This window comes from Anopheles cruzii, chromosome 3 (assembly GCF_943734635.1).
Source record: "Anopheles cruzii chromosome 3, idAnoCruzAS_RS32_06, whole genome shotgun sequence".
NCBI lineage: Eukaryota > Metazoa > Arthropoda > Insecta > Diptera > Culicidae > Anopheles > Anopheles cruzii.
In genome coordinates, this window is record NC_069145.1 from 78,766,992 (window position 1) to 78,793,015 (window position 26,024).

The window sequence follows — 26,024 nt, forward strand, 5'->3', positions numbered from 1 at the left end:
GCGTCCCCACAGAATCTAGCGATCGGTACGGATATAGGAACGAGCGAGGTAATTGTTGGATTCGTTTAACCTAGAAAACTGGCCACAAATTCCGGCCTTCGAATATCCTGCTCCACCGAAAGCTACCTCCCCCTTACTACGCGACCCCCCGTAACCCGTCTCGCCAGTTGAACGGCCCGAACCCGTTCCGTTCTTCCCGTTCACGTCGCCGTCTCTAGTAGTTTCCTCTTTCGTATAGTAGCCGTAGACAGTTTGGTTCGTTGCCATGGTTGGCGATTTAAGATTTTATTACCTTTCTTCTTTTTGGGCGTAGTGTGCGTTGCTTGTTCACTGTTTCTTCTGTAACTCCGCTGACAGTTGACTTCCACGTTGCAGTGTTTGGTTTTGGGTTACCCAAAGGGTGGATTCATTCTTACTCAAGTGATCTTTTCTCGTTGTTTTAAATATTTTGTCTCGTTTGATTTGATTTTCTCTCTTCGAGCTTCGAATTATTTATTTATCCGTTTAAGCTTCCATCGTTTTTATTTTGTCAATTTCTTCACCAACTTTTCTTTCGTTTGTCATTCTATCTTTTCACCCTCGCTGCAGTTTTCAATATGACCGACGTTGAGGACACCTTGTAAGCGGTTGCTGGCGGCGGACGCAAAGGAGTCCCGGGTTGCACGAAAAGACACGTTGTTTGTTGAACCCCGTTTCCCATTTGAATGTGTTGTGGTTTTTGTGTACCCGAAGCCCCGGAACCCGGAGGCCATGCGGCCGGGCTTCCCAAGCTTCGCGATCTTGTTTGGACTGTTTTCGAAACAATCCCCACACGCCTCTTTTTGTACGTTGTAAGTTTCTGGTGCGTGAAGCCAGGCATCATCCTGTGAGGAGGTATGTGAACTGTTTGGATTGTGGCCACCTAACACTGCTAACACTGGGACTTCCGGCAGCGGGATCTCTAACGCCATTTAAAAGGGTTGCGGTTGTTTCCTTAACACATTGCGCATGCTACTTAACACAACGCTACCAATCTACTGACCAGTAAATCGTACGGTATGACGACGACGACTAATGTATTGCTTCGGTGACGCCAACAAGGCCTCCCGTTGTGCCCCCTTTTATGCTCTTCTCCCGTAGCTTTGTTTTAATTTTTGTCTTCCTTCTCTCTATCTCTCTATCTATCTCTGTGCCTCTGTCTCTCTTTCTCTCCGTTTCTCCGGGTTGCCGGTGTGTGTGTGTGTGTGTGTGGTCTCACTCACGGTGTGTCTCTTGGTGTGTGTCCGTTCTAGGTGCATCATATCATCACAATAGTAATAGTAGTAGTGGTAGTAGACGGCCAGCCTCGAACCGGCACGGGGACAACCGGGACCGGGAGCGGCTGGATCGGATCGAGCGCGACCGGGAGCGGGACCGCGAGCGGCTGCATGCGCGGGAGCGGGACATGCTGCACTACGACATCAACGACGCCGACGACCTGCTGAACGAGCGCGGCTACGGTGCGCCCGACTACGGAGCCGGCGGTGGCGGCGGAGGAAGTGACCGGGGCGGCATGGTGCGGGGCGACAGCCGCGATATGCGCGACCTGAGAGAGCGCGATCCGCGCGATCTGGCGCTGGGGCGCGGGGATCGGGGCGCCGGCCAGCTGGGGGGCCTGGGGGCGAGCAGCAGTAGTGGTAGTAGTGCACCGGTAGTGCACGCGACCGGTAGGGCGCACAATCTGAGTAGCGACATCCTGGACCACGGCGAGCTGATCCGCGAGAGGGAGCGAGACCGGGACCGGGAGCTGAACCGGGGGTACGCGGTGCAGGGCGGGCCGCGGCAGCTGGTGGCGGCCCCGGGCGGGCCGTCCTCGGTGCGCCGCGGCATGCCCGAGCGGGACCGCGACCGGGACGACTACAGTCCGCACCGTGGTGGCGGTAATAATAGAAGGGTACTGAACGCCATGTAGGAATCGTGGATATAGGGATGGGATCAGGATGACGGTGACGGAGGGCTGACGGTGGGGCGGACGGCCGCACCACCCGACATAGACGAGGAGGAGGACGAGGAGACGGTGGTGGTGGTCAAAGCCCGCCACGAAGACGAGGAGGGCGACACGGCCGACGTGGAGTCGATGGACGAGGAGAAACTCGTGCCGGACAGCGACGAGGACGATGGCTTCGAGTACGACGAGTTCTACTAGACACCCACGCACCCACCCACACACACACACACATACAACGACACACGCACACCCACAGTAACAGACGGCAGCAAGGTATCCAAGGTTTTCCACTCGACGCTCTTCCAGCAGCTTCCCTCCAGGTCGAGCTGCTTTCTTCGAAACGTTCCCTCACACACACACACACACACACACACACCCAGTCACGTATCTAGTTCTGGCACACCACACACGCACACTCGAACACAAACACAAAGGACAGACACCGGGGGTGGATAGCAGACACGCCGATTTAATGCTCGGCCCCACCGCATCCAGCTCCAGCACCGTTTCCGTGTCGAACGAGTCATCCTGATCCGATCCCTATATGTGTTGTACTAGGCCCCCAATCCCCCCGCCCTGTCCCCAACCGGACCACTTGAAGGCCGGACCGGAAAAGGAAGGGCCTTTCGCGTGAGATACTCAATTTCTATCCAATACCGCACATCGAACGTCCGGCGACGTCACTCAGGCAGACGACTTCCTTGCTTCCCCCGGAGGGGGTTTGTTGGACCCCTGCCTGGGGTCCCCCCGTCCTCGTCCCCGACCAACTGTCTGTCTGTCAGTGTCTCTCTCACTCTCTCTCTGTGCGATTCCCTCTTTGCAGGCACGTCCGTGGTTCCCCAGTTATCGCCCGTTGACGAGTGTCGTTTAGCGTTCGTTTAGTCGTGTTTCTAGTTGTGTTGGCACCCTTTCAGAGTTTAGTAGAGCGTTATTTTGTTTTGTCCCGTTTCGTTTGCTCTTTCCTTCGAGTTTCGTTAGTTTTGTCGGTTCCTGTTCCACTGTTTCCGTTTCCGTTTTCACACTTTGCTCGTTCACTGCCATGTTTTCGATTCAATTGTTGTTTGTTCTGTTCCCCTTTTCCGGTTTTCTTTCGTTTTTTTTTGTTTTCGTAGCGTATTCATTCTTCCCGGTTTTGTACCCTCCGGTCAGTACAAATGAAATCAATCTCAGGAAATGTAATGTGTAACTCAAACAGCGGAACAGCGGATTCTCGGTCATCTTGCGTTTCCATTTCGCCACACCACCCCCATTTCGCAGAGTGCCATCGCTTGGGTGCCCTCCCCGAGTGCCCGTCACCGCGTAGTGTGCTAGTTCCGTTCCCGTCTGTGCCCGTCCGTTGTAGGCCCGTTGTTTGATGCTGTTTTACTACTTCCCGTCCCCGTTTGTTTTTTTGTTTTAGATCTGATCATGTCCGAGTTTTTCTAGTGTGCCTCCCGCCCGCTGTGGACATCCCCTGCTAGGCGAGTGCTAGACGAGTGCTTTCGGTTTATAGTGTTACGTTCAGTCGTTCAGTCGCCGAGTAGTGCGCGTCTTAACAGGTGTATTGCTGTACCCCACGTTCATGGTGCGTCATGGTGCCACATATTATTTTACCGCCTCTCCACTCACACCCACACACACACACAGGCTCACTCGCGGTCTCTCTCGCTCCCTCATTCATCACGCGTGGCAGGATGCGTTAAATAGCATCAAAGAGCTGCCCGGAACTCTGGTCAGCCAGATGCCAGGTGGAATGGAGGAGGCGTATCGTTCGGGATGTGGCCAGCCGAGAGAAAAGCTCACAGATGTGTGTGTGTGTGTGTGTGAGAGAGAGAGAAGTAGCCGTTTGATGAGTAACTAGTTTTAGTAGCGATGCTCAATAGCTTCACAATACTTACACCCCAAAACCTAGTCGATCCATCCGCTCCAGTGGCTCCCGATTTGCCGCTGGACGCGCAGAATCATTCGTTGGCGTGAAAAGTTAGTTCGATTCATCACACACACACACAGAAAGCCAGGACGTTGGTTCCGTTAGCTTCGTTTTTTACATCCATGGAGCGAACTAAATAGTAAGAGCTCAATCTGCGAGCCTATTAGAGGCCATCAAGCCCGTACAGGAACCCGTTTCATCTTTCTGACACGACAGCGGAACCGGTCATTGTGATTGTGCCAAACCTGGGGAGACAGATACTGCGAAGCGGCCAAGCATCAAGCATTGGTTCCCTGCGTGCGCCCAAAGTTGAACGTTGCACACAAAATGGTCGTTTCTTCTTCCCGCTTAGACAGTTTCGTTCGCAATTGGCACGCTGGAACACGCTTAAAATGCCGGTCCTTGGAAATGGTGGAAAAGTTCGAATCGAAAGGCGCGCATTGATCGGCATCGCATCGGGAGCGTAAATGATACTGAGAGAGCCCCGTCCCGGGTTTAGGGGCCCCTGATTGATGCCCGGGGAAAACCCGACCAAAGGGCGGCGAAAAAGAAGAAGATAAAACTCGATGAAATCCAAATTTGAAACCGAATAATTGAAAATTTCCGAACAAACGGCAAGGGACGCGAGGAAGGGAGAGGGGTTACAACTTTGCAGTAGAATATGAGAAAAGCTTTAAATTTAACTTTAGGTAAATTGTAAAGGTTTATCCACTATATTATAGCGAAGAGAAGAAGAAAAAAAACAAATGGGAAAGAAAGGCACGCAAGTCTCTCGTTTGCTGCCACGCCGGATCCTGTGCGCGGAGCCGGAACCGGTGGAAAGCGCCGGTCAGTCACAGAGAAATGCTTGTAAACAAGATTGTTGTTAGCGAAACGGTGGTGCAGTGCAGGCAAAAGGCACTGTTTGGAGCTCCCTCTGTCACCACGCACCTGCACATACTCATACACACGGAAAGGATGCAAAGAAGGAGCCAGCGAGCAAGCGAGAGGACATAAAATCTCATTTTGTATAAAGCGGTGCGAGTACGAGAGAAAGCAAAAACCAAAAAAAGCATCAATCGAAGCATAATATATAAATTTAAATTGCCTAAAACCCTAAGCAGCAAGTTTAATCGACGCATTAAAGAGTAACGTAATTAAAATGTAAAGCCCACAGCGGAGCGCCGAATTGTTTACGTCGAATTTAAAACGCTCTTCAAACGCCGCATGGATCGGTACTGTAAAGTAACAGCGATGGAGGGCGAGAGGCGAGCCACACGCCATGATGCTTACACGTTGGGTGGATCGGATCGAAGGACATAGCTTTGCCCGTTCCTTTTTCTCATCCATTTTTCGATGCCCCAAGCAGACCGCAGAACGTACCCAGACAGACACCGAGAGAGAGCGAGAGAGCGAGAGAGAAAGAGAGAGAGAGAGAGAGAGAGAGACCTTGACTTCTTGCCACATAGGGTTTTCCGTTTTTTCCATTGAAAGTTTGTCTGTTAATGAAATTGATCAATTTTAGATACTTAGATGGAGGCGCCCGGTTCTCGGTGGTGTAGCACGTGTTGGCCAATCGCTGGGAAAACAATCTCTGATACAGACACAGATGGCAGCACGAGGGAGCAACATGAAGTGGCAAGTGTAAAAAAACTAGGCACAGTAAACGACAGTGAAACAAAGCGACAAAAAGGGGTGACAAAATTGGCTGCATACGATTTTTAAATAGGGTTGAACTCTTGGAGCTTAGCGAATGGCCAGGATGATGGCGCTCTCGATGACGCCACATTAGACGGATGGCAAAGCAACGGCGGTACCCGGTTACCTGAAATGATAAGGTTTCGACAAACACATTACGCTATCAACTACACACACACCGACACAGACACAAGACAGAAGTCCGCCGCAGAATTTGTTTGCCGCCGTTTTTGCTTCCTGATCCGGATTCTTCAACCACCATTACCCATGTTTCTTCCTTACTAGTCGTATTGCCGCCCCGGCGTGAAATTGAATGGAAAGGAGGAGCAACAAGATTACGATACTTAACACTCTAAAACTCACAACTCGTTTCCGTGTCTCTCTCTCTCTCTCGGTCTCTCTCTCTCTCTCTCTCTCTCTCTTGAGAATTAAAGAATATACAAACGAAGCTACAAACGAATTCAACGCGCGGTGTGACGCTAACACACTATACAAAGTTTAACAACATGTATCTTTTCCTTCGAAACGTACACACACAAAAACACACACGCAATTGAAACGAGGCACATTTCTTCACACCCCCGTCCCTATCCGTGCGGGATTCGGTCCGAAGAGAAAGACTTAGAAAAGCAGAGCAGTGAGAACATCGGTTCTGTTCTCAAGCAGGGCCGTGATTGTGATTCCAGCTACTATCATCAGTCGACTACTACTTTCGAATAATTGAACCAGGCGCTGTGCTCCGAGGCAGGCAGCCGTGCTCCCGCACCGGAAGGCCAGCGGCTCGCCGTAAGCTAATTCTCTACTTGTAAAAAGCTAAAGTCAGCAAAACCCCAAGGAAAACAAACCAGTCCAACCTATGGATGTTATGAACTGTCGCGGGGTGCGAGCAAGAAAGCGAGCAAACCTAATGATGAGAGAAAAAACCCGAGAAAAATTGGAGTAAATAAAAGCGCAAAAAAAACTACAAAAATACAAAAATACAAAACAAAATATATTTGCTACATATACCATTTGCCTTGCACTGATATAAAACAAAACGCAGTGAGGAAGGAGCAAAGCAAGCTGGCGAACGTAACAAATGGGCAAAGTGAAGTAAGGTACAGAAGTAAAGAGTGAAGCGAAACAATAGAAAACGGCAAAGCTTAAGAAAGTGAAAGGAAAGCGAGACGGGAGATGAGAGAACAGTGGGAAAACTTGTAAAAAGAAAATATGGCCAAAAAAGAACCCACAAACACACATACACCCATCTGCATGCAAAGACACACACACACTCCCGTATACAGGCTGTTATAAAATTTATCACGCAACCCGCTGGAGGGATCGCTAGGCAACCGGCACGCATCGCTTCGTTTCGCGGACGGTGCGTTGTTTTCCTGTGACTGTTTGTGTGTAAGCGCGTGTACGTGTGTGTGTGCGCGCGAATCCTGAACGTTGTCAGCGCGCATTAGAAGCAAATCTCTTCCTTTCCCGATTCGGGTGCCCCGACGAAGCGGTGGGGACACCAGTAGCTAAAACACCTGGGTTTGTTGTTACACTCCTCGTTAGCAGCATTATCCGGTGGGGTATATCTTACTTATCGCAACAATACTTTGCCTTTGAACTGGGATGGCTCATATGTCACCCTTTTTGGCCAGTTTAGTTCTTGTCTACGCTTGGGTTCTACGCGCACGTTTGCGCTCTGCTTGAAAGCGAACAAACCGGCGCCAACGGGCGAGCTACTTAAGCCGATATCCGATACCGTTTGCTTACCGTTTCATCCATCCTTCCTACCGCTTGACACTGTATCGGGCGCCAGCGCAACAGCACACCGCGAAGGATGAGAAAGTATCGAGCCGTCGGGAGAGAACTTGGTTACGGGTCCTTTATTGAAAAAGAAAAAAAAAGAATAACAAAAACCAATCGCTTTTAAGGCATCTGGCATCTTTATTCGAATCGGGTCGAACGACGGAGGCGAGAATCATGGGCATGTTCTTCATTCATTTACTAATAATAAAACAAAAACACTCAAAAAGTATGTTGAACGAAAAAAGCAACCAAAATAACAAAAAGGAACACACGATAGTTAGTCCAAAACAGGTTACAGGAGGGAGGTAACGGTGGGAAAGTTAAGCTTTCCTCCCCTTTTTCCGGTAAGCTCAAGCACACACGGAACAGCTGGGAACTTGTGTGGTGTCGCGAAATCCGAAGTGAGCCACCCCGCTAGAAGTGCGGCTAGAGTGACCGAGCAAACACTACACACAGCAACACTACTCTCTTCCACCCTCTCAAAACACCTACCGGATAATATAATTAATACGAACAGATGAGTCAAACATGAAAAAAGCGAAAGAAAAGCGAACAAAAAAAATGATTAATTCTTTATTGTTGCCACATTTAAATTAAATTTAAACAAATATTACAAATTTATTGAACAACAAACTTAAAGGTAAAGAAACAACAAAAAAAAAGCCCAAAATGATTTGTAAATATATGATGAAAAAAATAAAATAATTTTTATCTAGTCTCGTGTTTCACTAGTTTCAGCCGCGTCGCAGCGCAACAAGCCGGTAAATCTAACCCTCTTTGATCGGTAAATCAATAAGAGCCTCAAAACAAGAAGTAAATTGAAAAAGAAAATCAAATCAGTGACGATTTTGGCAATATCGAGAACATGAATAAGAGAGCATAACTTCGAGCGTTATCCAGGGGGCGCTGCAGTTGAGTTGACATTTTGACAGGTGAACATGAAATGTTTCGCCTGAAATTTATCGGCCACATCCTTTCTGCTCCTATTACCCAATCTACAATATCAACAACGTTGAGCCGCGGTTTTTGGTGGACAAATTTCGACAAACGGCAAACTACGGATAAACGATTAAAAAACTCATGTTTTATGTGTCTTTATAATATGCTTTGATTTTATTGATCTCTTTTCAACGTCACATGAGGATGGGATCAAATTGGTGAGTTTTTTTAGCGGTGACCTAGTTGCGCGAATAAACATTAAATTGGACTATTAAGAAACGTTAGCGCTTTATATACAAATTTACCAATATTTAATCCATTTCTCGGTACATAAAGATATTCATTTTCTGCTGATTTTCCTATGATCGAAAGATTGTTTTGCAGTTTTTTTCTGGCGCTTTACTTAAAAGGTTGCATTCAATAAACATTTTAATAAAGTAATGAGTCACGATAGCTAGTCAATTGATGCTGTTAAGCTTACCCTAACTTGTTGTCATCTTTCATTTGGTGTGGCGCGGCTCAGAGCGATCGTTGCACTTTGTGCCAGTGGAACGCATCAAAAACCGACCCGCCCGAAAAAGCACGAAAACGACCAAAAACAGTTTGAAGGGTAGAGTTCGGATCGTAACGAAGTGGACACCACACAACTGAAGACAAAAGCCTTCACAACCCAGGTGGCCAGCTGTTGTTCTAAGAAGCGGTTTCGCGTCTCTTTTCGTTTATATCAAGTAGCAATTTGAAAATGACCTAATTAAATGTAAATTAAAATGTCTACAATCGGGCGAGCAACGGATTTGGCAGCGTGCACAAAACTTGGATCATTCCGAATTCCATTCACACAGTTCACAACATGTCCACACTTTGTATCTGTCTTCTTAGCCTCCGGCGGCGTACTACGGCTACTAATACAGGAATTGCATTACGTACATTTCGGTACAAATAATAATAATCCGCTCGGTAGGATGGCTGTACAGCACCGTCCCCGCTTTCCCGCCCATTCTGATTTTTGTCTCTGCTCTGCTTGGTACACATTGTTTATCTCTAATAACTTTTCGTACTATCCGTGTTTGTCACTCCTGCTCTCGAAGCGACAACCAATGTTCGGGGGGCGAATGGGAATAAATTATGAACTAAAGTGAATCGCATACTGGAGGGAAACTGTGACTTAACGAGACAGTAAGGAATTGCAAGAGAGAACCAGAAAGAGATACGAGACGAGGAACACCGTTTCAAAACAATAACCTAAGAGGCCGATGATGACGATCGTGATGATGATCGGCTGATCGCCCGGGACGCTAGCTGCCCCGGGTGGTGGTGGTGCTGAACGCACCACGACCATTTCGCTCGCTCGCAGTTTCCTTCCGTGCACCGGAGGAAGAAGCCTCGGCTCCGGTACTGCCCACCGTACTGCCGTTTGCAGTGTAAGAGGGCCCCGACGAAGGAACGGTACTGGCGCTGTTCGACGATTGTTGCTGCGGTGATGGTCTGAGCGAAGCTTTCGACGTGAAGGGCGTTGTAGGCCGGACTCCTGCTGTACCATTTCCTTCCGGTGCCTCACCGGCTCCTCCACTGGTCCTGGATGACGCCGACGACGCCGCTGTACAGCGTTTGTTACTATATGTGAATCTTCTGCGCCGTCGCACTGAGCTCGTCCATGCTCTTGCGAGCCTGATCCGTAATGTCGTCGAGCGACTTTTTCGTCTGTGTCAGGATCTCGTTTGTGCTGGTTGCCGCACTGCTGGCCAGTTCTTTCATCTGCAAAGAGGCGAGCGATACGATGAGTGTGCGGCTGCGGCACATTGAGTGGACTGAACTTACCTCAGCATTCAGCTTGCCTATCACCCATTCCAGCCCTTGGCGACCCTTGCCGGCGTTGTTGCTGATGTTCTTCGTGAGCACGTCCTCCATGTAGCGATTCAGCGGTACGCCCTCGACCTGCACTGTCGCTTCCTGTTTCAGGAGCGTCTTGCTCGGATCGGTCGGGTGTGGAACGTAGCTAAGTGTTTCGTACACTGAAAGAAAGCTGCCAAACGTGAGGTTGATCGTTTTGAGCGTCATTAACCGTTGCTGCGGATCGACGGTTGACTTTTCGCTCGCATAGCACACGTTTGGTGAACCGATGAGCTAGAAAAGAGGGGGAACAAAAGAGGCACACATGTATTTATTGATTCATCGCCGATTGTACCATGCATCCGCTTGAGGGCGAATTAAACGCCCGCTCGTAAATTAGTAAACAATTGCGAAAACACAAACAACCACCTTCACCTCGAAGTGCATGACGCGAAGCACACGCGAAGCTTCCTTCTGCCGCCCAACAACCACACTCCGGCAATCCGGCGGTCATGTGGGCGCGGCCTGTTTGCTCTACAAAAGCAGAGGAAACAAAACCCCGAACGATTCATCACACGGGTGCGAGTTGCACGTGGGAAACGCAACATGTGAGTTGAGAGCATGCAAATCACTGCCCGATGGTCCGATTTGCCCTGCTTTACTTCTATTAAATATTTCATTATCGACCAATTTTGCGGTCGCGGATTGAAAAGTCACCAACAAAAGAGCGCTGGATTAACAAGAATCCACGCGACGAATAGTCCATTCCAGATAAGATACCGCCACGGCAAAACTGAACCATCCGAGACAAACTTGCCGCTTTACCCAACATCAAAGTTCACTCGAACACCTCTATAATCTTATCAGTAGGGCCAAGCGTCTAGCATCATGCGAATCTGACGCTTCGTCATGCGTCGCGTTGCCACCTGCTGATAGCGTAGAGTGGAATGTTTAAAAATTTGCGCATGAAACGATGTAAAAATCATGCTGAAGACTTGATTTTTGGCAACTCAACGTCAACGCGTATTGTCTAAAAAGATTCAAACCCTTTCTTCGTGCTAGCGGACAACGACTTGGCCTCTTCTATAGGGACCCTCCTCATGCTTTACGATACTATTTTTTACGCCCAGCAAACGAGAGCCAATGCCCGAAGTTCGATCTTCGTCTTCGTTGCTATCGTCGAGCCGACGGCCAATGCATGCGCTGGTCACGTGTACCCAACGGCGCACCGGACACGAGGTGCATTAACACTTAATCAAAATCTGAGAGAGCTCACCGTCGTAAGAGGAACGTGGTTAAGCTCATTGATGAACATTGTTTCACGACGAACTCGGAGAGTGAAAGTTAAATAAATTTATCGCGGTGACCGTGCGCGCGCGTGTCCCAGGGCGGCGGCGCTCCTAGCCGGGTTATGCGCAAAAGCTTCCCTTGCGAGCATGTGAAACGGTGACGCGCGTGTGGCCAATGACGCCTGTGACAGTGAGCCGTGGCAAATTTAGACTCACATTCCATCGTCCGCTTGATTGTGTTAAGTGTCACACAACCAAGAGCTCACTTGTGTCGCGCTCGTGAAAGGGAGACGCGGTCCATTTGCCTGAGTATTCGTTTTACAGGCATTAGGAAGCGCGTGGAGCGAATATTCTTTCTTATGGGAGTCCTACGCATTATGTTCTATTTGTGGGAACTTATTGTGCCCCCCTTGAGGTCAAACAGCATTTAGAAAATGAAACGAAACGAGCCAAAGCACACAGTATCGGTCTAATTATCCTGCACCTTCACATAGAAAAGAGGCAATAAGTTAAACGTTCCAATACGCTACCTTTTGTGCCCACTGTGGGAAGTACCATTTGGAGCTGACCAGCCGGTGCGTGTGTAGAACCCCATCAACGACCCTCCGTTCTACCACGTCGGTACCGATGACGGCTGTGTTGATGGGATTTGGGTACTTGCGCCAGGCCGCCTGTGCTACGGTTTCCCAGGGGTGGCTGCAAAGAGACAAAAAGTAATGTGATTAATATGGTTGTTATTAGTTTTAATGACGCACGAAAGAATAGCTTCTTGAGACACCCTTTCCCACGAGGAAGCCAATGTCGTCGAATGTGATCGACCGTCAAGAGTCGCCTTCAACCCGTGGAGAAAGTCAAGGTTGCCGAGCATCATACAGGGGGCCATTGGACGCGAGTGACGGCAGCGGAAACCAAACGCTTCGCAGACGTCCTCGGTGACCTGCTGGCCCCGTGTGGCTTCTCCATTCACCGCAATAAAGTGGTCGAAACCGATCGTAAAAGGATCGTCGGGAAAACAAAATAATTACACGAATTCAAGTACATCCAAGACAGCTGTTTGCTCTAGCAACAGTTGCCAGAGTGAGCGGAAGAGCGCCGTCGTCTCACTCTTACACACTGCCCTCGCACACAGCTGACCAGGTCGCGATCGCGAACGTACTTTGACGTTTCACTCGCAGCACATGGGTCCGCAATGAGCGCGATTTCATTTTTTAACAAAACCCAATCACTGCGGTCGCTGAAGCTTATGAATTTTACATAAAATTCGTCACACGACGGCGGTGCGCGGCCCGATGCGTAAAGAATGTTCCAGACGCACTGTCAAAATGTTTTTTTTTCACACACATGCACGGCTTTTACATAACATCGTCACACACAAAAAACGCATAGCAACCGTAGCACGGGGAAGCATGGGCCGATGATTATCCCTCATACCAGCACGATTGTGTCGTCTTTTCTACTTACTTGAAGATGTGCTCCGATGTCCAGATTTTCATTTTGCTGTGTGTATTGCTCTTACTCGCGGTTTGGCGTTACGGAGTGTGAATCACGAACGCACAACGCGTTCCAGCGATTAATGATGAGTAAGCGAAGGTTACGGCTGGCCAGCACACTGTGCGGAAACGGAACGCACGTTCGCGGAAACAAAAATCGGCACTACACCGGGGACCAAGAGCTGTCCTTAGCACGGATGGGAACTCCAACTGCACCTCCGTTCGACCGTAACATTCATGAAAAAGTGAACGATGCGAGGACGATTGCGAGGAAATTCGGCTGTCGCAATCGCGAGCTGTCAGATTGCGCACGGGCGGCCATCCCTTCGGTAACGTAGCGTTACGGGAGACCACGCGGGTGCAAAGTGGTTGTGGCGTGCAAAGTGAGTGCGTTATGCTTCAAGTTTTGCTTTTACGTGAATTAAACGCATCCAGCAATACAATTGCTGATGCTTAATGTAAAACAAATGAAATGTTGGACTATGAATTGCATCGCCTTGCTGATAGGGTAACTTTACATTCCATCGACAATTGTGTCAAAAGTGACGTTTCTCGTTTTGTTTATCATAACATTTTGATCGAAGTGACCCATTTTGGCTTTTGGGCCAAAAAAAAACCACAACTTCCGCGGTAATGTTCGAATGCATTTAATAGGTTAACAATCGGAATTCCGTTTCCAAAATGAAGCTGAAAACGCTCCTGCTGAGGCTGCTGCTTAGCATTGTATCGTTGGTTGTGTTTAACGAGTTCGTTGTGTACTACGTTGTGCTTTTAAAGGTAAGTATCGAGCAATCAAACAGACTTCTCCCGAGATATGAGAGCAGTTTTGGTTTCCGTCCCACCCCGCAGTGTCAATGGCCTACAAAGCCGGTGCCCGTGCATGGGTTGGAACCGGTCAATGTGATGCTGCTGGCCGACACCCACCTACTGGGTCCGATCCGGGGGCACTGGTTCGATAAGCTGCGCCGAGAGTGGCAGATGCACCGCGCGTTCCAGTCCGCAGTCACACTGTTTCAACCGGAAGTAGTCTTCATTCTGGGTGACGTGTTTGACGAAGGCAACTGGGTGAACCAGAAGGAGTTTGAAAACTACGTCGATCGCTTCCGGAAGCTGTTCCACACGCCGCGTGGCGTGGCACTGCACAGTATCGTCGGAAATCACGATATCGGGTTCCACTACGCGACCCGGCCCAATTTGGTGCAACGGTTTGGCGATCAGTTTAACAATACCGGCGTGGGTCTGATAAGCTTGCGGGGCGTCAATTTTGTCACAATCAACTCGATCGCCATGGAGGGGGACGGATGTTATCTGTGCGAAAAGGCAGAGAAGGAACTGAAAGCGATTGAGTCTATCTTCAAATGTGGCCGCGGTATCGGGCAGTGTAAGGATGTGCCGAAGCTGGAAGAGTACAGTCGACCGGTGTTGCTACAACACTTTCCCATGTACCGCGAGTCGGACAAGGAGTGCAAGGAGCACGACGCACCCTCCGTTGAGCTGTACCGCGAACGCTGGGAGGTGCTGTCGAAGGAATCGACGGACATGATCGGGGATCTGCTCAATCCGAGGCTTGCATTCAGCGGTCACTCGCATCACTACTGCCACATGGTACAAAATCGATTGAAAATCGAAGAATATACGCTACCATCGTTCAGCTGGCGCAACAAAAATGATCCCAGCTTTATCCTGGTAACTATCGGGCTTCCGTTGGAGCCGCCATCCGGTTATTTAACTAAACAAGTACAATCCCCTTTAGGCTCGCATATCTCTCGAAGAGCACACCATCGCCCGGTGTCGAATGCCGGAGGAGCAGACCATCGTCACCATATACCTCGTCGGTGGTATTCTGATACTTCTTGCGTCCACACTGAAAGTGGGCGGCTTTGTCGGCCAGCTGTACCGATGCCGCGATCGGAGAGACTACAAAAAACTTACCAAATAACCGCTCAAGCCATCCTAAGTATCTCGTTAAACCATCTTTTAGCGCCACCTAACGAAACGAATGTACGAATGTCCGAGAACGCGTTTGAAATAAACCGTTAACATATTTCACGCTTACGGAAGTAGAATACGTTTGTATAAATATGATTAATGGATAAAAATTAGTGAGATTTTTTGCATTTTTGCTCCTCATGGGATCACACGATCAAACTGTGGGATCTGTCGACAATGGTAATGTTCCCCAAACAATAAAGCACGATTAAGCGCCGGCATTACTCCAAAAACACTTCGGGGTTCTGTATTTTTTTTTGTGCAAAACAAAGCAAAAACTGTATAAACTATTCCAAACCAAGATTGATAGATTATGTATGTCCTTTCGAATAACAGAAAAATCATAACTACGACCGCATAACTGCATAGATAAATTACTTTAGACGTTAAAGTACTTTTTTCCAACTCCAAGTAAAAGACCGGCCGGCATTTTCTAATACTTCTCAGGCAAATATTCAAATAAAAGACAAACGCCGTAAGACCCTGCCTGGACGACGAAACGAAACCGATGTCCCATCTTGCTTTGAATCGACCACAACCATTGTAGAATCGTTCCCCGATGTGCGGTGCAGAGACACATGCCGAGAGGCGTAAAGTATTGAACGCAACACCATATCCATCTAAGACCTAAAAGTCAAAAGTTGTCCTTCTATTGTCGTTGCTACTGGACGGCATTGAACTAAGATTGCAACGGTGTGCGTGTGTCCGCGGATGTGTTGGTGCAGGGAATTTGGCAGTTTATCGGCAGAGTCGGATTTCCTCAGAGCACAAGCTGTTCTGAAGAGAAGAGTGTACAAAATTTCACCGTACATCATCGGAAGTAATCGTTCGTAAGCTGGTAATAAATTCGTAACGTAACGATAGAGCATATCTGCAAAGCTGGGTTTGGTTAGCAAAAGGGGTAGAAAAGTGCAAGTAGTTAAAAGTTAGCTGCCAAGTTCTGCCATTAGCGAAGGAAGTGAATAGAGTGGCCGCAGAACATTAGGAAAAGAGGAAGAATTAGAGTTATAGAATATCCCAGGCAGGCGACGGTAAGGTTTGGTCACCGCTGCAGGATCTAGTGAGACTTTCCAGGACATTCCATTGATACTTTCGATAGAGACGAGATTTTGTGCATTCGTAATGCAGCAGCCGAAAGAATAAGCATAGAGGAGCAAAAACCTAAGAAAAGCCAATCGAATTCGAGTGAGCGAAAAAGCTTAATTTCACTGCGAGAGAAAGAGTACGATACAGCAATACGGGCGACAGAGAAAGAGAAAGAGACGGGTGTATATGTGAGCAGAGTGGATGACATTCTGTCCGGTTCGCAGGGCCTACCGAGATCGATCCGGTCAAGTGCTGGTGTGCTGTGTGTGTTTGGTTGCGGCTGGCTAGTACCAAACGCTTGGTGGAGCTGAATATTGCGGCTTCTGGCTGTTTTATTTGGCAGTGTGGTCGACAAAAAGGTGCCTTCGGGGAAAAGGTAGTCGCCGACTGTTTGCTGAGGAATCACAAAATTCCTGCGAAACATTATTCTAATAAGCGCTTCACCCAAAATGGCCGCTTGTGATTAGTCGTTTGATGTTGTACGAGGCAGGATGGGTGGTGGTTGCTCAATCTTCGTTTGATATAGGATCGTCCTGGCCACACTACGGCGTTACTTCCGGAAACGTCGCCAGTGCTTTAGTGGACAAAGAACAATCGCCAGGTTTGAGGGGAATTTTGCTACTTCATTCGTGAGCACATTCTCAGAAGCGACTTGGTGCTTCGCTGTGTGTTTGACAAAGCAACCAATGGCGATCGTCGCAAGCTGGCAAAAAGGCAAAGCCCTTTTTTTAAATGAAACACAGTGCTTTAATCGATTTCTTCTCGATGCCGCGGAAAGGTTGAGTGTCTTTGTTGAACAAAGGATGGTCTCCAAAATTAGAGCGAATTTGACAAAAGAAAAGCGAACTCCTGCGAGACAGGCTTTGTAATGGAAAATCAATTCCTTTCCGTTCGTTACATGCTTGATTGAAGTTAAGGTGTGAGCTACTTTTTCTTTTGTGTTTTCTTTGCAGATCTTGTATCTCTAGTGCAATTTTTAGAAAAAGAAGAAACGTACAGAATGTCGACCAGTGCCGGGTCTAGCAGTACAGGCGGAGGAGGTGGTGGCGGTGGCGGCGCAGGTAGTGGTTGCGGTTCTGCGGGTGGTGGAAGCAGCGGGAGCAGTGATGGCGGTAACAATGCCGGTGGGCGCCGCAACGGCAACGGAAATGGCAGTGGAACGACGGCGGGAACGGAGACGAGCATTCCGAAGCCAGAAACGAAGGAAACAAAATCGAATCCAAAAATATCCAAAGCGCTCGGAACGTCGGCTAAACGAATCCAGAAAGAGCTGGCTGAAATAACGCTGGACCCACCGCCAAACTGTAGCGCCGGGCCGAAGGGTGATAATCTGTACGAATGGGTCTCAACCATTCTCGGGCCACCGGGCTCGGTGTACGAGGGGGGTGTCTTTTTCCTGGACATACACTTTTCCCCGGAGTATCCGTTCAAACCACCAAAAGTAAATATGCCGCCAATGGGGTGGTCCCTCAGCACGGCGCAGGGCAACCTTTATAAGTTCTGTTTCCCCCTTCTCGCAGGTGACATTCCGGACTAGGATATATCACTGCAATATTAACAGCCAAGGTGTGATTTGTCTGGACATTCTCAAGGACAACTGGTCCCCGGCGCTGACCATATCGAAGGTGTTACTGTCCATCTGTTCCCTGCTAACAGACTGTAATCCTGGTGAGTACCTGTAGTTGTATCGATTTGTCTTTATCCTGCCCTGTGAAGCATCATCATCATCGAAGCATAATTACACTGAACATTCGTATTCTAATTTCAGCTGACCCACTAGTGGGAAGTATTGCGACCCAATATTTACAGAACAGAGAAGAGCACGACCGGATCGCCCGTTTGTGGACTAAAAGGTGAGAATGTCTCAGTAAGCCTTGAACTTGTGTGCCTTTTCCTCAGAAACAAATGGTAGTTCGATGCGTGTTGCAAGTAGGTTAATGCATGCTTTCACCGTTCACAATTTAATTTCAGATATGCTACGTGATTTCTCTGCCCGAGCTGCAATGTAAATTTTTTATTTGAATTCAAACCTATTTATAAATTTAACCATAACAACAATTCAAATCAACCCAAAAAAATGAAACACAACTTCACACCAATAAATAGGTTGATGATTGATTTGTAAGAAGAGACAGAATAACTAATAACAACGCGCGCAGCAGCAATAGAAAACGGACGACGTGTGAAGGGCGACGGCACAGAGCAGGTGGCGCCAGTCAACAGAGGAAGAAAGACGCAGCTAGCAGAGATGCGGGAAGCAAAGAATCGTAGAAATATGTATTTAGTAATATTTTTCCAATCGATTCAACCAACAATCACGCCAAGTAACTCATAAACAAAAAAGGAATAGTTTAAGTCGAACTCTGATCCGCATATAGCCACTCGCGAAACACACACTCGGTGAAAGAGGCAATAGGGGCAACGACCACCGTCTTCTTTATATTTATTTCCTCTTGCAAAATGTTTGAATTATATAGGGTTCCAATCAAACTACGCGCTGTTGCGACCATCGTTCGTCAGTGGTAGGTTGTTAATTCCAAATCCGGAGGTGAATAAATGGCGAAAAACCGGCATCCAGAAGTTAGAATCACCCCGAAACCGATGGAATACACGTAGGTGCGCGACATAATACCCTAGCAACCCCTGCTTTTGGATGTCGTCATGCGAACTGGATTGACGTGAGGGCCTGACTTACGCCGAAGTAGTATGCTCACAAGTAAACAAAGTGAGCTGGGTTTTTAACAATAGAAACGTTGAAGCATGCATTCTTCGTAGCAGACAGGCGGATTGAGTAAGATTTAAGTCCTGTTAGGAACACAACCGTCAGCTTCCATGTTGTTTTTTGGTGTAATGAGCTCGCCTCAACCGGAACCGGACCCCGCCCACTTACACTGAACGCAACGCGCAATGTGTGCTTTCTGGCAATGGAGAGTCTGGCATCGCTAGGTAAACTATTTTATTCATACGGATTGCTAGGAACATTACTAGAAAGGATCTCCTAGTAACATCATAGGGAAACGAGTAAATCAAAGCTTGGTCGCAGATGGTATGACCGGCAAATTAAACAACAAATGATATGATATAGTCTGTAGTAAAGAGAGTGATTCACCACGCAGGAACTCTATCGCGCGCGCGGCACGCCCTAACCACGATTGATGGTAGCACATATTGAGACTGAGCAGATGGCGGATGCTTGTGTTGGTTGTTCTCCGGGTCGCTATTGAACGTTTTTCCTTTTGCCATCCGGTACATCAATCGATCAGGTGGTTCTTCATTCACAACACGCCAGTTATCGCAAGCGATCTCATGTTCCTCTAATGCTACTGCAAGATCATTAATTTAGTACGTTCAACCAGTCGAACAAATATGGGATAAGCGGCAGTATCGTGTTCATTTTCCTGCCCGGAAGTACTATTAGGAAATATTTTGAGCGATCATTTTTCATATGGTTGCCGTTTATTTACCTTTTCAGCAAAATGAAGGATTATTTGCTAATCGTTACTGTGCCGGAGACCCCCCATGAATGCAGTACACGGATGGTTGAAAGGAGGAGACTTGTAATGCGGTATCCGTGCATCGATAGGGCCCCAAAATCCATTCGAGGGAACGGAAGATGTGGTGGAGATTGTAATGAATGAACTAAGGGAATAATGTGATATGTATAAACAAGGGGAGACAGATTTGACAGAAAAGTAAAAAACAACTCGAAACAGAAATGTGTGTTTCGTGAGCGAACAGAAGGATCTGTTTATTGCACTAATCGCTCGGCGGAGATGCGCACACCTTCACTGGGAACTAGACGCGAGTAAAGCACCTAATCGTATTCCTGCTGATGCCTCTCGGTGTTTTACTATGAAGCGGTGCTTGAGATTGAACTCCGCGTCCCCGTTTTTCGTGCAAAATCAGGTAATATCTTCTGTTGAGCATTATTTCTGGCAAGCCTAACGAGTGTCAATCGAGAACAGTTATGTGGTGAGCCGTCGATAGGTCCGTTACCAACAAACGCTTTACATAAAACGAAACAGAACAGCGCAAGAGCCGTGTGGTACGATGAATGTTTCAACAGTTTTGCATAAAATTGGACCAACGCTCCAACGTGCACTTCTGAGTCCTGTATTCCTGAATTCGTTCGAAAGGGCACACTGAACCCAATCTGAGTAAAAGCAGCGGTCGCGTGCTAAGGATGTGTGTGATTCTTCCTAGATTACGTATAAACCGTGCAGGGCCGGAGCCGATAGACTGGAACGAATCGTTCTTGTAGGTGTATGATTTATCTTACTTTTAGTATTTGAATAAGTTTGTAAGGAAAGTGCTACGAACAGGCAAAAGTGAGTAATTCAATCAAAGCATAATCTAGCACGGTCTATAGCTAGCCAGGATCATATGGGTGAACCAGAGAGCGAAACTACCTAGCCCTTTAAAAGTGTTGTATGAAATCGGAACTCAGCAACTCCTCTCACAAGTTTGCGTGTGTGTGTGTACTTGGCGTGGTGCACATCCGGCAAGTCACCGACGGTGTTGTGTACCGTATCAGCACGCCACGCTACTCAAAACTTGATGGATTCCGAGTAAGCAAACAGCTACATACGAACCCCAAATATCAGGTTCATTGGTATCATCATTCCGACGCTCCATTTGGTCCGGGTTTCCACCTTTTCATGGCGTGAAGATACTGACACGTCAACAGACACACGCTGACACACGCTGTGGTGGTTGGGAGGAAATTTTAAAATGCTGATTCAAACGAATTTCCCCGACAAGCGCGAATAGCGTTGTCACAGAACGGACATAAATATTTAAAATTATGGAAGTAATGAAAACAAAAAAAACATAAATAAATGTGTATCCTAAAAACTTACTCCCGACGTGTGCCTCGATAGTGTTCAATTCAAGCCCGATTGCGAAACCTTATTCCCAACAGGTATTGATCGAAGTCGGGATCCGTTTCCACGTAGAACCGCCAGTAGAGTTTCTCGCCCGCGAACGCCACCAGTGCGACACCGTAGCCGATCATGAGAGCCACGATCCCGGCATACATTTTCTTCAGATCGATCGTAGCTTCCTGTGGTGGCAGCTCAACGTTGGATTGAAATCGTTCGATCGCATCCGACAGCCACTTACCGGTCAACCCGCCTTCTACCAGGGCCCGCACGTAACGATCGACCTGGGGCTTCAGTGGAGAGTTCTTTTCCAACCCAACGGAGATCGGCATGTGGACGGCACACTGCTGCATAATGTGCAACGTTTGGCGTGCCTTTTCCGAGTTTCTCGTTGATCGCAGCTGCCGCAGGAGATAGATGTTTTCGTAGTACGCGTACATGCCGTTTACTACGCGCTCCACGGCCTCGTCCGCATTAGGCGCGTGTTCCAGCTTGTAGCCGATCGCCTGCGACGTTGGGTCGGGGGCCGTTTGGAAAAATAGCCGGTGCTGTTCACCCCATGCGCCACATCGGATGGGGCTTTCGGCAAGCGCTTGCAGCGTGTCTATCGTTAGCCGCGGCACCGGATTCGCGAGAATGGCGGTGAAGGATGCGCGGTAAGCAACGACGACCAGCACACAGTACAACCAGTACCAGCCGGTGAGGACACGCAGCGGCCATCCGGACGGTAGTCGGGGAAGCGACACCAGCAGCAGCATACTGTAGGTGTAAATGATGCACCCGGCAAATGTGTCGAAAATGTCCTTTGCGGGCATCGGCTCGTGCCATGGTTCGGGTTTTCGCTTGAACGGAACCATGCGTAGTTTGCGCAGCATTTCGGCGTTCGGCGAAACACTTTTCTTTCGGCCAAATTTTCGTAAACGGCGCGGAACTTTCACCGACTGCCAACAGTAGGGGACGCGCAATTTGGCACGAAAGGCGAAAGGGGTCTTGCTCTTTTTTCGTTTGTGCCGTTGTAGGAGGTCATACTCCGGCTGGTAGCCACGTTCGTAGCGGTGGATGTAGGCTAGCGTGTTGGAGAACGCGTAGAACACGAAACCCACGGAGAACAGCGAGGCCAGCACGCCGGCCCACATTTCTCCATTGAAGGGCAGGAGCAAGGTTTTCCAGCTGTTGTCACTCAACGCTTCCGGAGTCAGAAAGGTAAGGCACTCCGTGTTGTACGGTATGCTTAGATCCATAAACGCAAGATGATACTCGGTGTGGTGGAGATCGGCGAGCGCAAAATCCGCACGCCCGTCGTGCATCACTCCCAGCAGCCCCGTAAACGTGTCGTTGTCCTCCGCCGTTCCCCAGCGTTCGGTGTCGGCGTCCGGTGGCTCGAAAAATAGCATTTTAAAGTGCATCGCCTTCGCTACTGCTTTCAGCAGCTCAATTTCCAGCCCAAAGTAAACGGATCGGGGCTGATCGTTTGGATCGGGTTTCGGTTGACGATTCGATTCAGGGCCAGCGATCGCCGCCGGCAGCGACTTGAAAACGGCCGGCGTGTGCTCGAGCACAACCACGTGCATCAGTTGGCCGCGCAAGTCTGTGGTTTTGTCATCGAACAGTACACTTTTACCCGTCTGCCGAAACTTGCCCCCTTGCCAGAAGTTGAGAATTTTGGAGAAAAACACTCCCTGCAGCGGTATAGGGAACGGGACGGTGCTGACTTCGTACACCGGCGTATCGTCGATGGCCGTACGATAGCGGGAGCCCACGTGTTTTGAATGTTTGCGCAGTTTCCGCACGAACACAACATTCACTATGCGCTTCCAGAGGTAGTGCAGTTGCGGCTGGAACAGACGATAATCGTGAAGCAAAATGAACCGAGCACGTGTATCGATTATGCGCGTTTTATCGCCAAATCGTAGTAAGCGCTCCATTTGGATCCCGTTCGCCAGAAGCATCACATAGCCCGCGCAGCCTACTTTGCGAATCGCCTCGAGAGAGCACTGGAGCGCTGGCCGAGGATTGAGCGTATCCTCTTCCGGTGGTATTTTTACGACAAATCTCGACACTCGGGCCACACGATCGAACAACTCCGTTCCGAAGATGGGCTCGTAGACGGAATCAAACACGAATGCATAGCAGCGACCCGGGGACATCTTTTCCACCAAATCTAGCACCAACTGATCGAGTCCTGGCTGAAGTTTGTTGTCTGCTTCGAAAAGGCCGAAATTAAATGTGGCGTTATCCCGATTGCTCTCCGACCGCTCGGTGTAGGCCCCCGTAGCATGATTATTTTTTGCCACACAGTCGACACACCAGATGAGGCCACAAAAGAGGAAGTTGGTAACCAACAACGCGCTCTGGTAGAGTAACATTTTCAACTAACATCAACCGTGCGGCATCTTAAGCATTTTCTTCTTGGCCGCATTTTGGCGCTAATCAAATATGTTAATTGCGTTTAAATAATTAATCGCCAAAGAAGGTCCATTGACGCGCAACGTCGTTCGAATATTACGAAAAGTCGGCCACAAACTAGGGCAAGGTCTGGAGGACCAACAACGCAACATATAGTTTTCCACCACCGTAGTCCCAGAATCGGAACGTGCGCAAAAAAATCACGAAAATACGTTTTGAATGGTTTAAACTTCAAAATTTAGCTTCCGACCGTGGTGAAAAACATCGCAAACATCGCGCTGTCTGAACGGGGTGCGACTCAGCCCTGCCGAAAACGTCGAATGGCAACATGTCACACGCGCGCTGTTCAACAAAAAATTTGTTTGGTCCAATTCGCCGAAAGACCGGATGGAACTTCGTGGCTTTATGTGTGGCCGTGTGAAAAATGCATTTTAGGCCTAGAAATAGGCGCACGCAAGGACAAGCAATCGATTAGGATCAACCGTGCGTGTTGGTGGACACCTTGGCTCTCTCTTGGGTCGCTTGCTCAGCGACGACGACGCGTTAGAACAACCAACCACCGGAATGCCACGTAATGGTACCGGTCAACCAATGATTGCAGTGATTTCTGCCCCGAAAACGCGATGATTATCTTTCCGCAGACCACGTACGACCATCCGGCTTAGAATACGCTTCCACAAAGAGTTGCCGGAACACAGGTATGGGGCACCGGTTCAAGCCGTAGTTTTGTGTTGTGGCATGTGCGTGAATTATCGATTTTTTGTGCAATGCTGCAATTGCAGGTCCCACTCATCTGTCCCGGGTTGTTTCGACCGAACCGAGCCGAGAATCTCTTCGCCGAGGAAGGCTACAGAAAACCGACAGAAAGAAAATTGAGCCACAACCGTGAATCCAAAATCTAGAAAATGTTACCACATCCCCATCCCGCGTGCTGGCTCATCTGGTCCGGATTGTGGTCGTTTGTGGCGGCAACAAATGGAGAGTTGCATAATGTAGTGTACGCCATCAACGCTGGCGGAGAGGCACACATCGACTCGTACGGGATTCATTATGCCCGCGATCCCCTGATGGGAAAGATTGGCACCGAGTCGGATTACGGTCGACAGTTGCTGGCGATAAATCGCGTGAAACCGAACGACGAGATACTGTATCAAACGGAACGCTACCATCACGATACGTTCGGCTACGACCTACCGCTGGCCGGCGATGGCGAGTACGTGCTGATCCTCAAGTTCTGCGAAGTGTACTTCAACGGTCCGAACATGAAGGTGTTCGATGTGCTGCTCAATCGCCACACGATTGTGTCCGATTTGGACATCTTTGCGCTCGTGGGAAAGGGAACCGCCCACGATGAGTACGTGTTCTTTTCCGTGTCCCGCGGACGGTTGTACTACAAGGAAGAGAACTCGGAGGTCCGTGGCGGCAAAGTGAAGCTCGAGTTTCTGAAGGGCTACAAGGACAACCCGAAAGTGAACGCGATCGTGCTCATCAAGAGCTACGACGAGGCCAGTCTTCCACGGTTGGGGCCAATCCGAAGTGAACCCGGCCACGGTTCGCCCGCCTCCACGGGGTCACCGTCCAAGGCGTACCCGGGCCCGCTCGATGACGGGTTCCAGGAGGCAGCGGAAGACAGCATTATGGACGATTTCTTCACCGGGCCATCGCCCTCGAGCGAGTCGGTGCAGCAGTCGCCGCCGAAGCAGCGCAAAACGAGTGGCCCCAAACAGCCGAACCCTTACTCGCTGGACGAGTCGTCCATGATGCTGCCCGTGTTCATCGCAATCGGAGCCTTCATTCCGCTGCTGTTCTGTTTGTGTAGGCTGTGAGATTTGGGTGTTTGGCGCGTTTTCGTGGATTACTTTGTTACAAAATCCCATACCCGGCAGCCCGTCACAGTTACGCTTTGTGATGTCGTGTTCCGTGGCGTATAATGGTTCCTTAGGTATAACACACACTTTTATCTAGTACGTTTGTTGGTTTTAAGGTATTTTAAACGATCGACAACGATCGTCCGCGCCGTGCGTTTATCGAGTGCACCAGGCTAATGGCTATATCAAAATCCCTGTTCCGGGAGTAGGTTTACTGATTAGTGAATTTTTCAAAACGATGCAATTCGACGCTCAAAACTATACACACTTACACCTAACTCTACATTCCTTATGGCGTAAAGCCAGCGGGGCGATACTTAACATAAATCGGTATTATCACGGTAGATAACTAAATGGTATGGTTTCGTTTGTCTTGGACCATATTTCGTGGTTGAATATCGTCTCAGTTATAACAAATACTTAAGCTTAAGTTGACGATTGATCCTTGTTCGTTTGATCACTTTTGGAAATGGTTTTTTTCGGATACTTTTTCATTAAAAGGCACCAGTACCGGGAAAGCACCAGTACTACGGCTTTAAGTTTAGGTTGTCAGAACATGATCTCGTGCCGAAGTAAACGCTAATGAAACCCCAAATGGCATGACGGCTGATGGAGGCTACAGCTAGTAAGTAGTACAGAATACTAGGGGGAAAAGTCACTAGTTAATAATAGAGTTGATTGCACAAATAGCGCACAAAGAATGGTAGCCAACAACTGATCAAAGAGGAGAAGATAAATGATGCTAGCAAACTGTCTGGCGGTGATGGACTATATTAATTTTATTTCGCAACATAAGTTCTACATATAGTGTATGTGTGAATGCGGCAGTACAGTTTTTGAATAAATTATGAGTTATTTTTTCTCCCCGCAACTTCGTTATCCCCTCTCTCTCTCCCTGTCTCTGTTTTCT

General features: G+C 48.6%; 6 protein-coding genes across 7 annotated transcripts in view; 4 read left to right on the forward strand and 2 right to left on the reverse strand.

Moving 5' to 3' along the window:
- LOC128271066 (voltage-dependent L-type calcium channel subunit beta-1) overlaps positions 1 to 1,930 on the forward strand; it is a 12,392-nt gene extending 10,462 nt beyond the window's left edge. The window contains exon 11 of the mRNA XM_053008499.1: positions 1,272 to 1,930. Within this exon, the coding sequence (XP_052864459.1) occupies positions 1,272 to 1,930 (659 nt within the window). The remainder of the gene's footprint in view (positions 1 to 1,271) is intronic.
- Positions 1,931 to 8,959: 7,029 nt separating this feature from the next.
- On the reverse strand, positions 8,960 to 13,145 carry LOC128275197 (protein slowmo). Of its 2 annotated transcripts, none has more exons than XM_053013614.1 (4): positions 12,857 to 13,145; positions 11,926 to 12,091; positions 10,075 to 10,400; positions 8,960 to 9,999 (listed from the first exon to the last, which is right to left on the reverse strand). In XM_053013614.1, exons 1-4 carry the CDS (start codon positions 12,886 to 12,888, stop codon positions 9,891 to 9,893), a joined length of 633 nt encoding a protein of 210 aa, XP_052869574.1. In that variant the 5' UTR covers positions 12,889 to 13,145; the 3' UTR covers positions 8,960 to 9,890. The 2 variants fall into 2 exon arrangements, with proteins under 2 accessions (XP_052869574.1, XP_052869573.1); XM_053013613.1 differs by having other exon boundaries at positions 8,960 to 10,031; positions 10,095 to 10,400; positions 12,857 to 13,143.
- A 362-nt stretch (positions 13,146 to 13,507) lies between these two features.
- On the forward strand, positions 13,508 to 15,016 carry LOC128272927 (metallophosphoesterase 1 homolog). Its single transcript, XM_053010815.1, has 3 exons — positions 13,508 to 13,662; positions 13,735 to 14,571; positions 14,639 to 15,016. The coding sequence occupies exons 1-3, from the start codon at positions 13,567 to 13,569 to the stop codon at positions 14,822 to 14,824; spliced, it is 1,119 nt and encodes a 372-aa protein (XP_052866775.1). The 5' UTR covers positions 13,508 to 13,566; the 3' UTR covers positions 14,825 to 15,016.
- A 1,180-nt stretch (positions 15,017 to 16,196) lies between these two features.
- Positions 16,197 to 20,786, forward strand: LOC128275221 (ubiquitin-conjugating enzyme E2 E1). Its single transcript, XM_053013644.1, has 5 exons — positions 16,197 to 16,336; positions 16,914 to 17,401; positions 17,481 to 17,628; positions 17,729 to 17,813; positions 17,932 to 20,786. The coding sequence occupies exons 2-5, from the start codon at positions 16,961 to 16,963 to the stop codon at positions 17,942 to 17,944; spliced, it is 687 nt and encodes a 228-aa protein (XP_052869604.1). The 5' UTR covers positions 16,197 to 16,336; positions 16,914 to 16,960; the 3' UTR covers positions 17,945 to 20,786.
- Positions 20,787 to 20,848: 62 nt separating this feature from the next.
- Positions 20,849 to 23,206, reverse strand: LOC128271067 (uncharacterized). Its single transcript, XM_053008501.1, has one exon. It carries the CDS (start codon positions 23,204 to 23,206, stop codon positions 20,849 to 20,851), a length of 2,358 nt encoding a protein of 785 aa, XP_052864461.1.
- Positions 23,207 to 23,674: 468 nt separating this feature from the next.
- On the forward strand, positions 23,675 to 25,979 carry LOC128272709 (malectin-A). Its single transcript, XM_053010573.1, has 2 exons — positions 23,675 to 23,944; positions 24,029 to 25,979. Exon 2 carries the CDS (start codon positions 24,152 to 24,154, stop codon positions 25,070 to 25,072), a length of 921 nt encoding a protein of 306 aa, XP_052866533.1. The 5' UTR covers positions 23,675 to 23,944; positions 24,029 to 24,151; the 3' UTR covers positions 25,073 to 25,979.
- Positions 25,980 to 26,024: the final 45 nt, after the last annotated feature.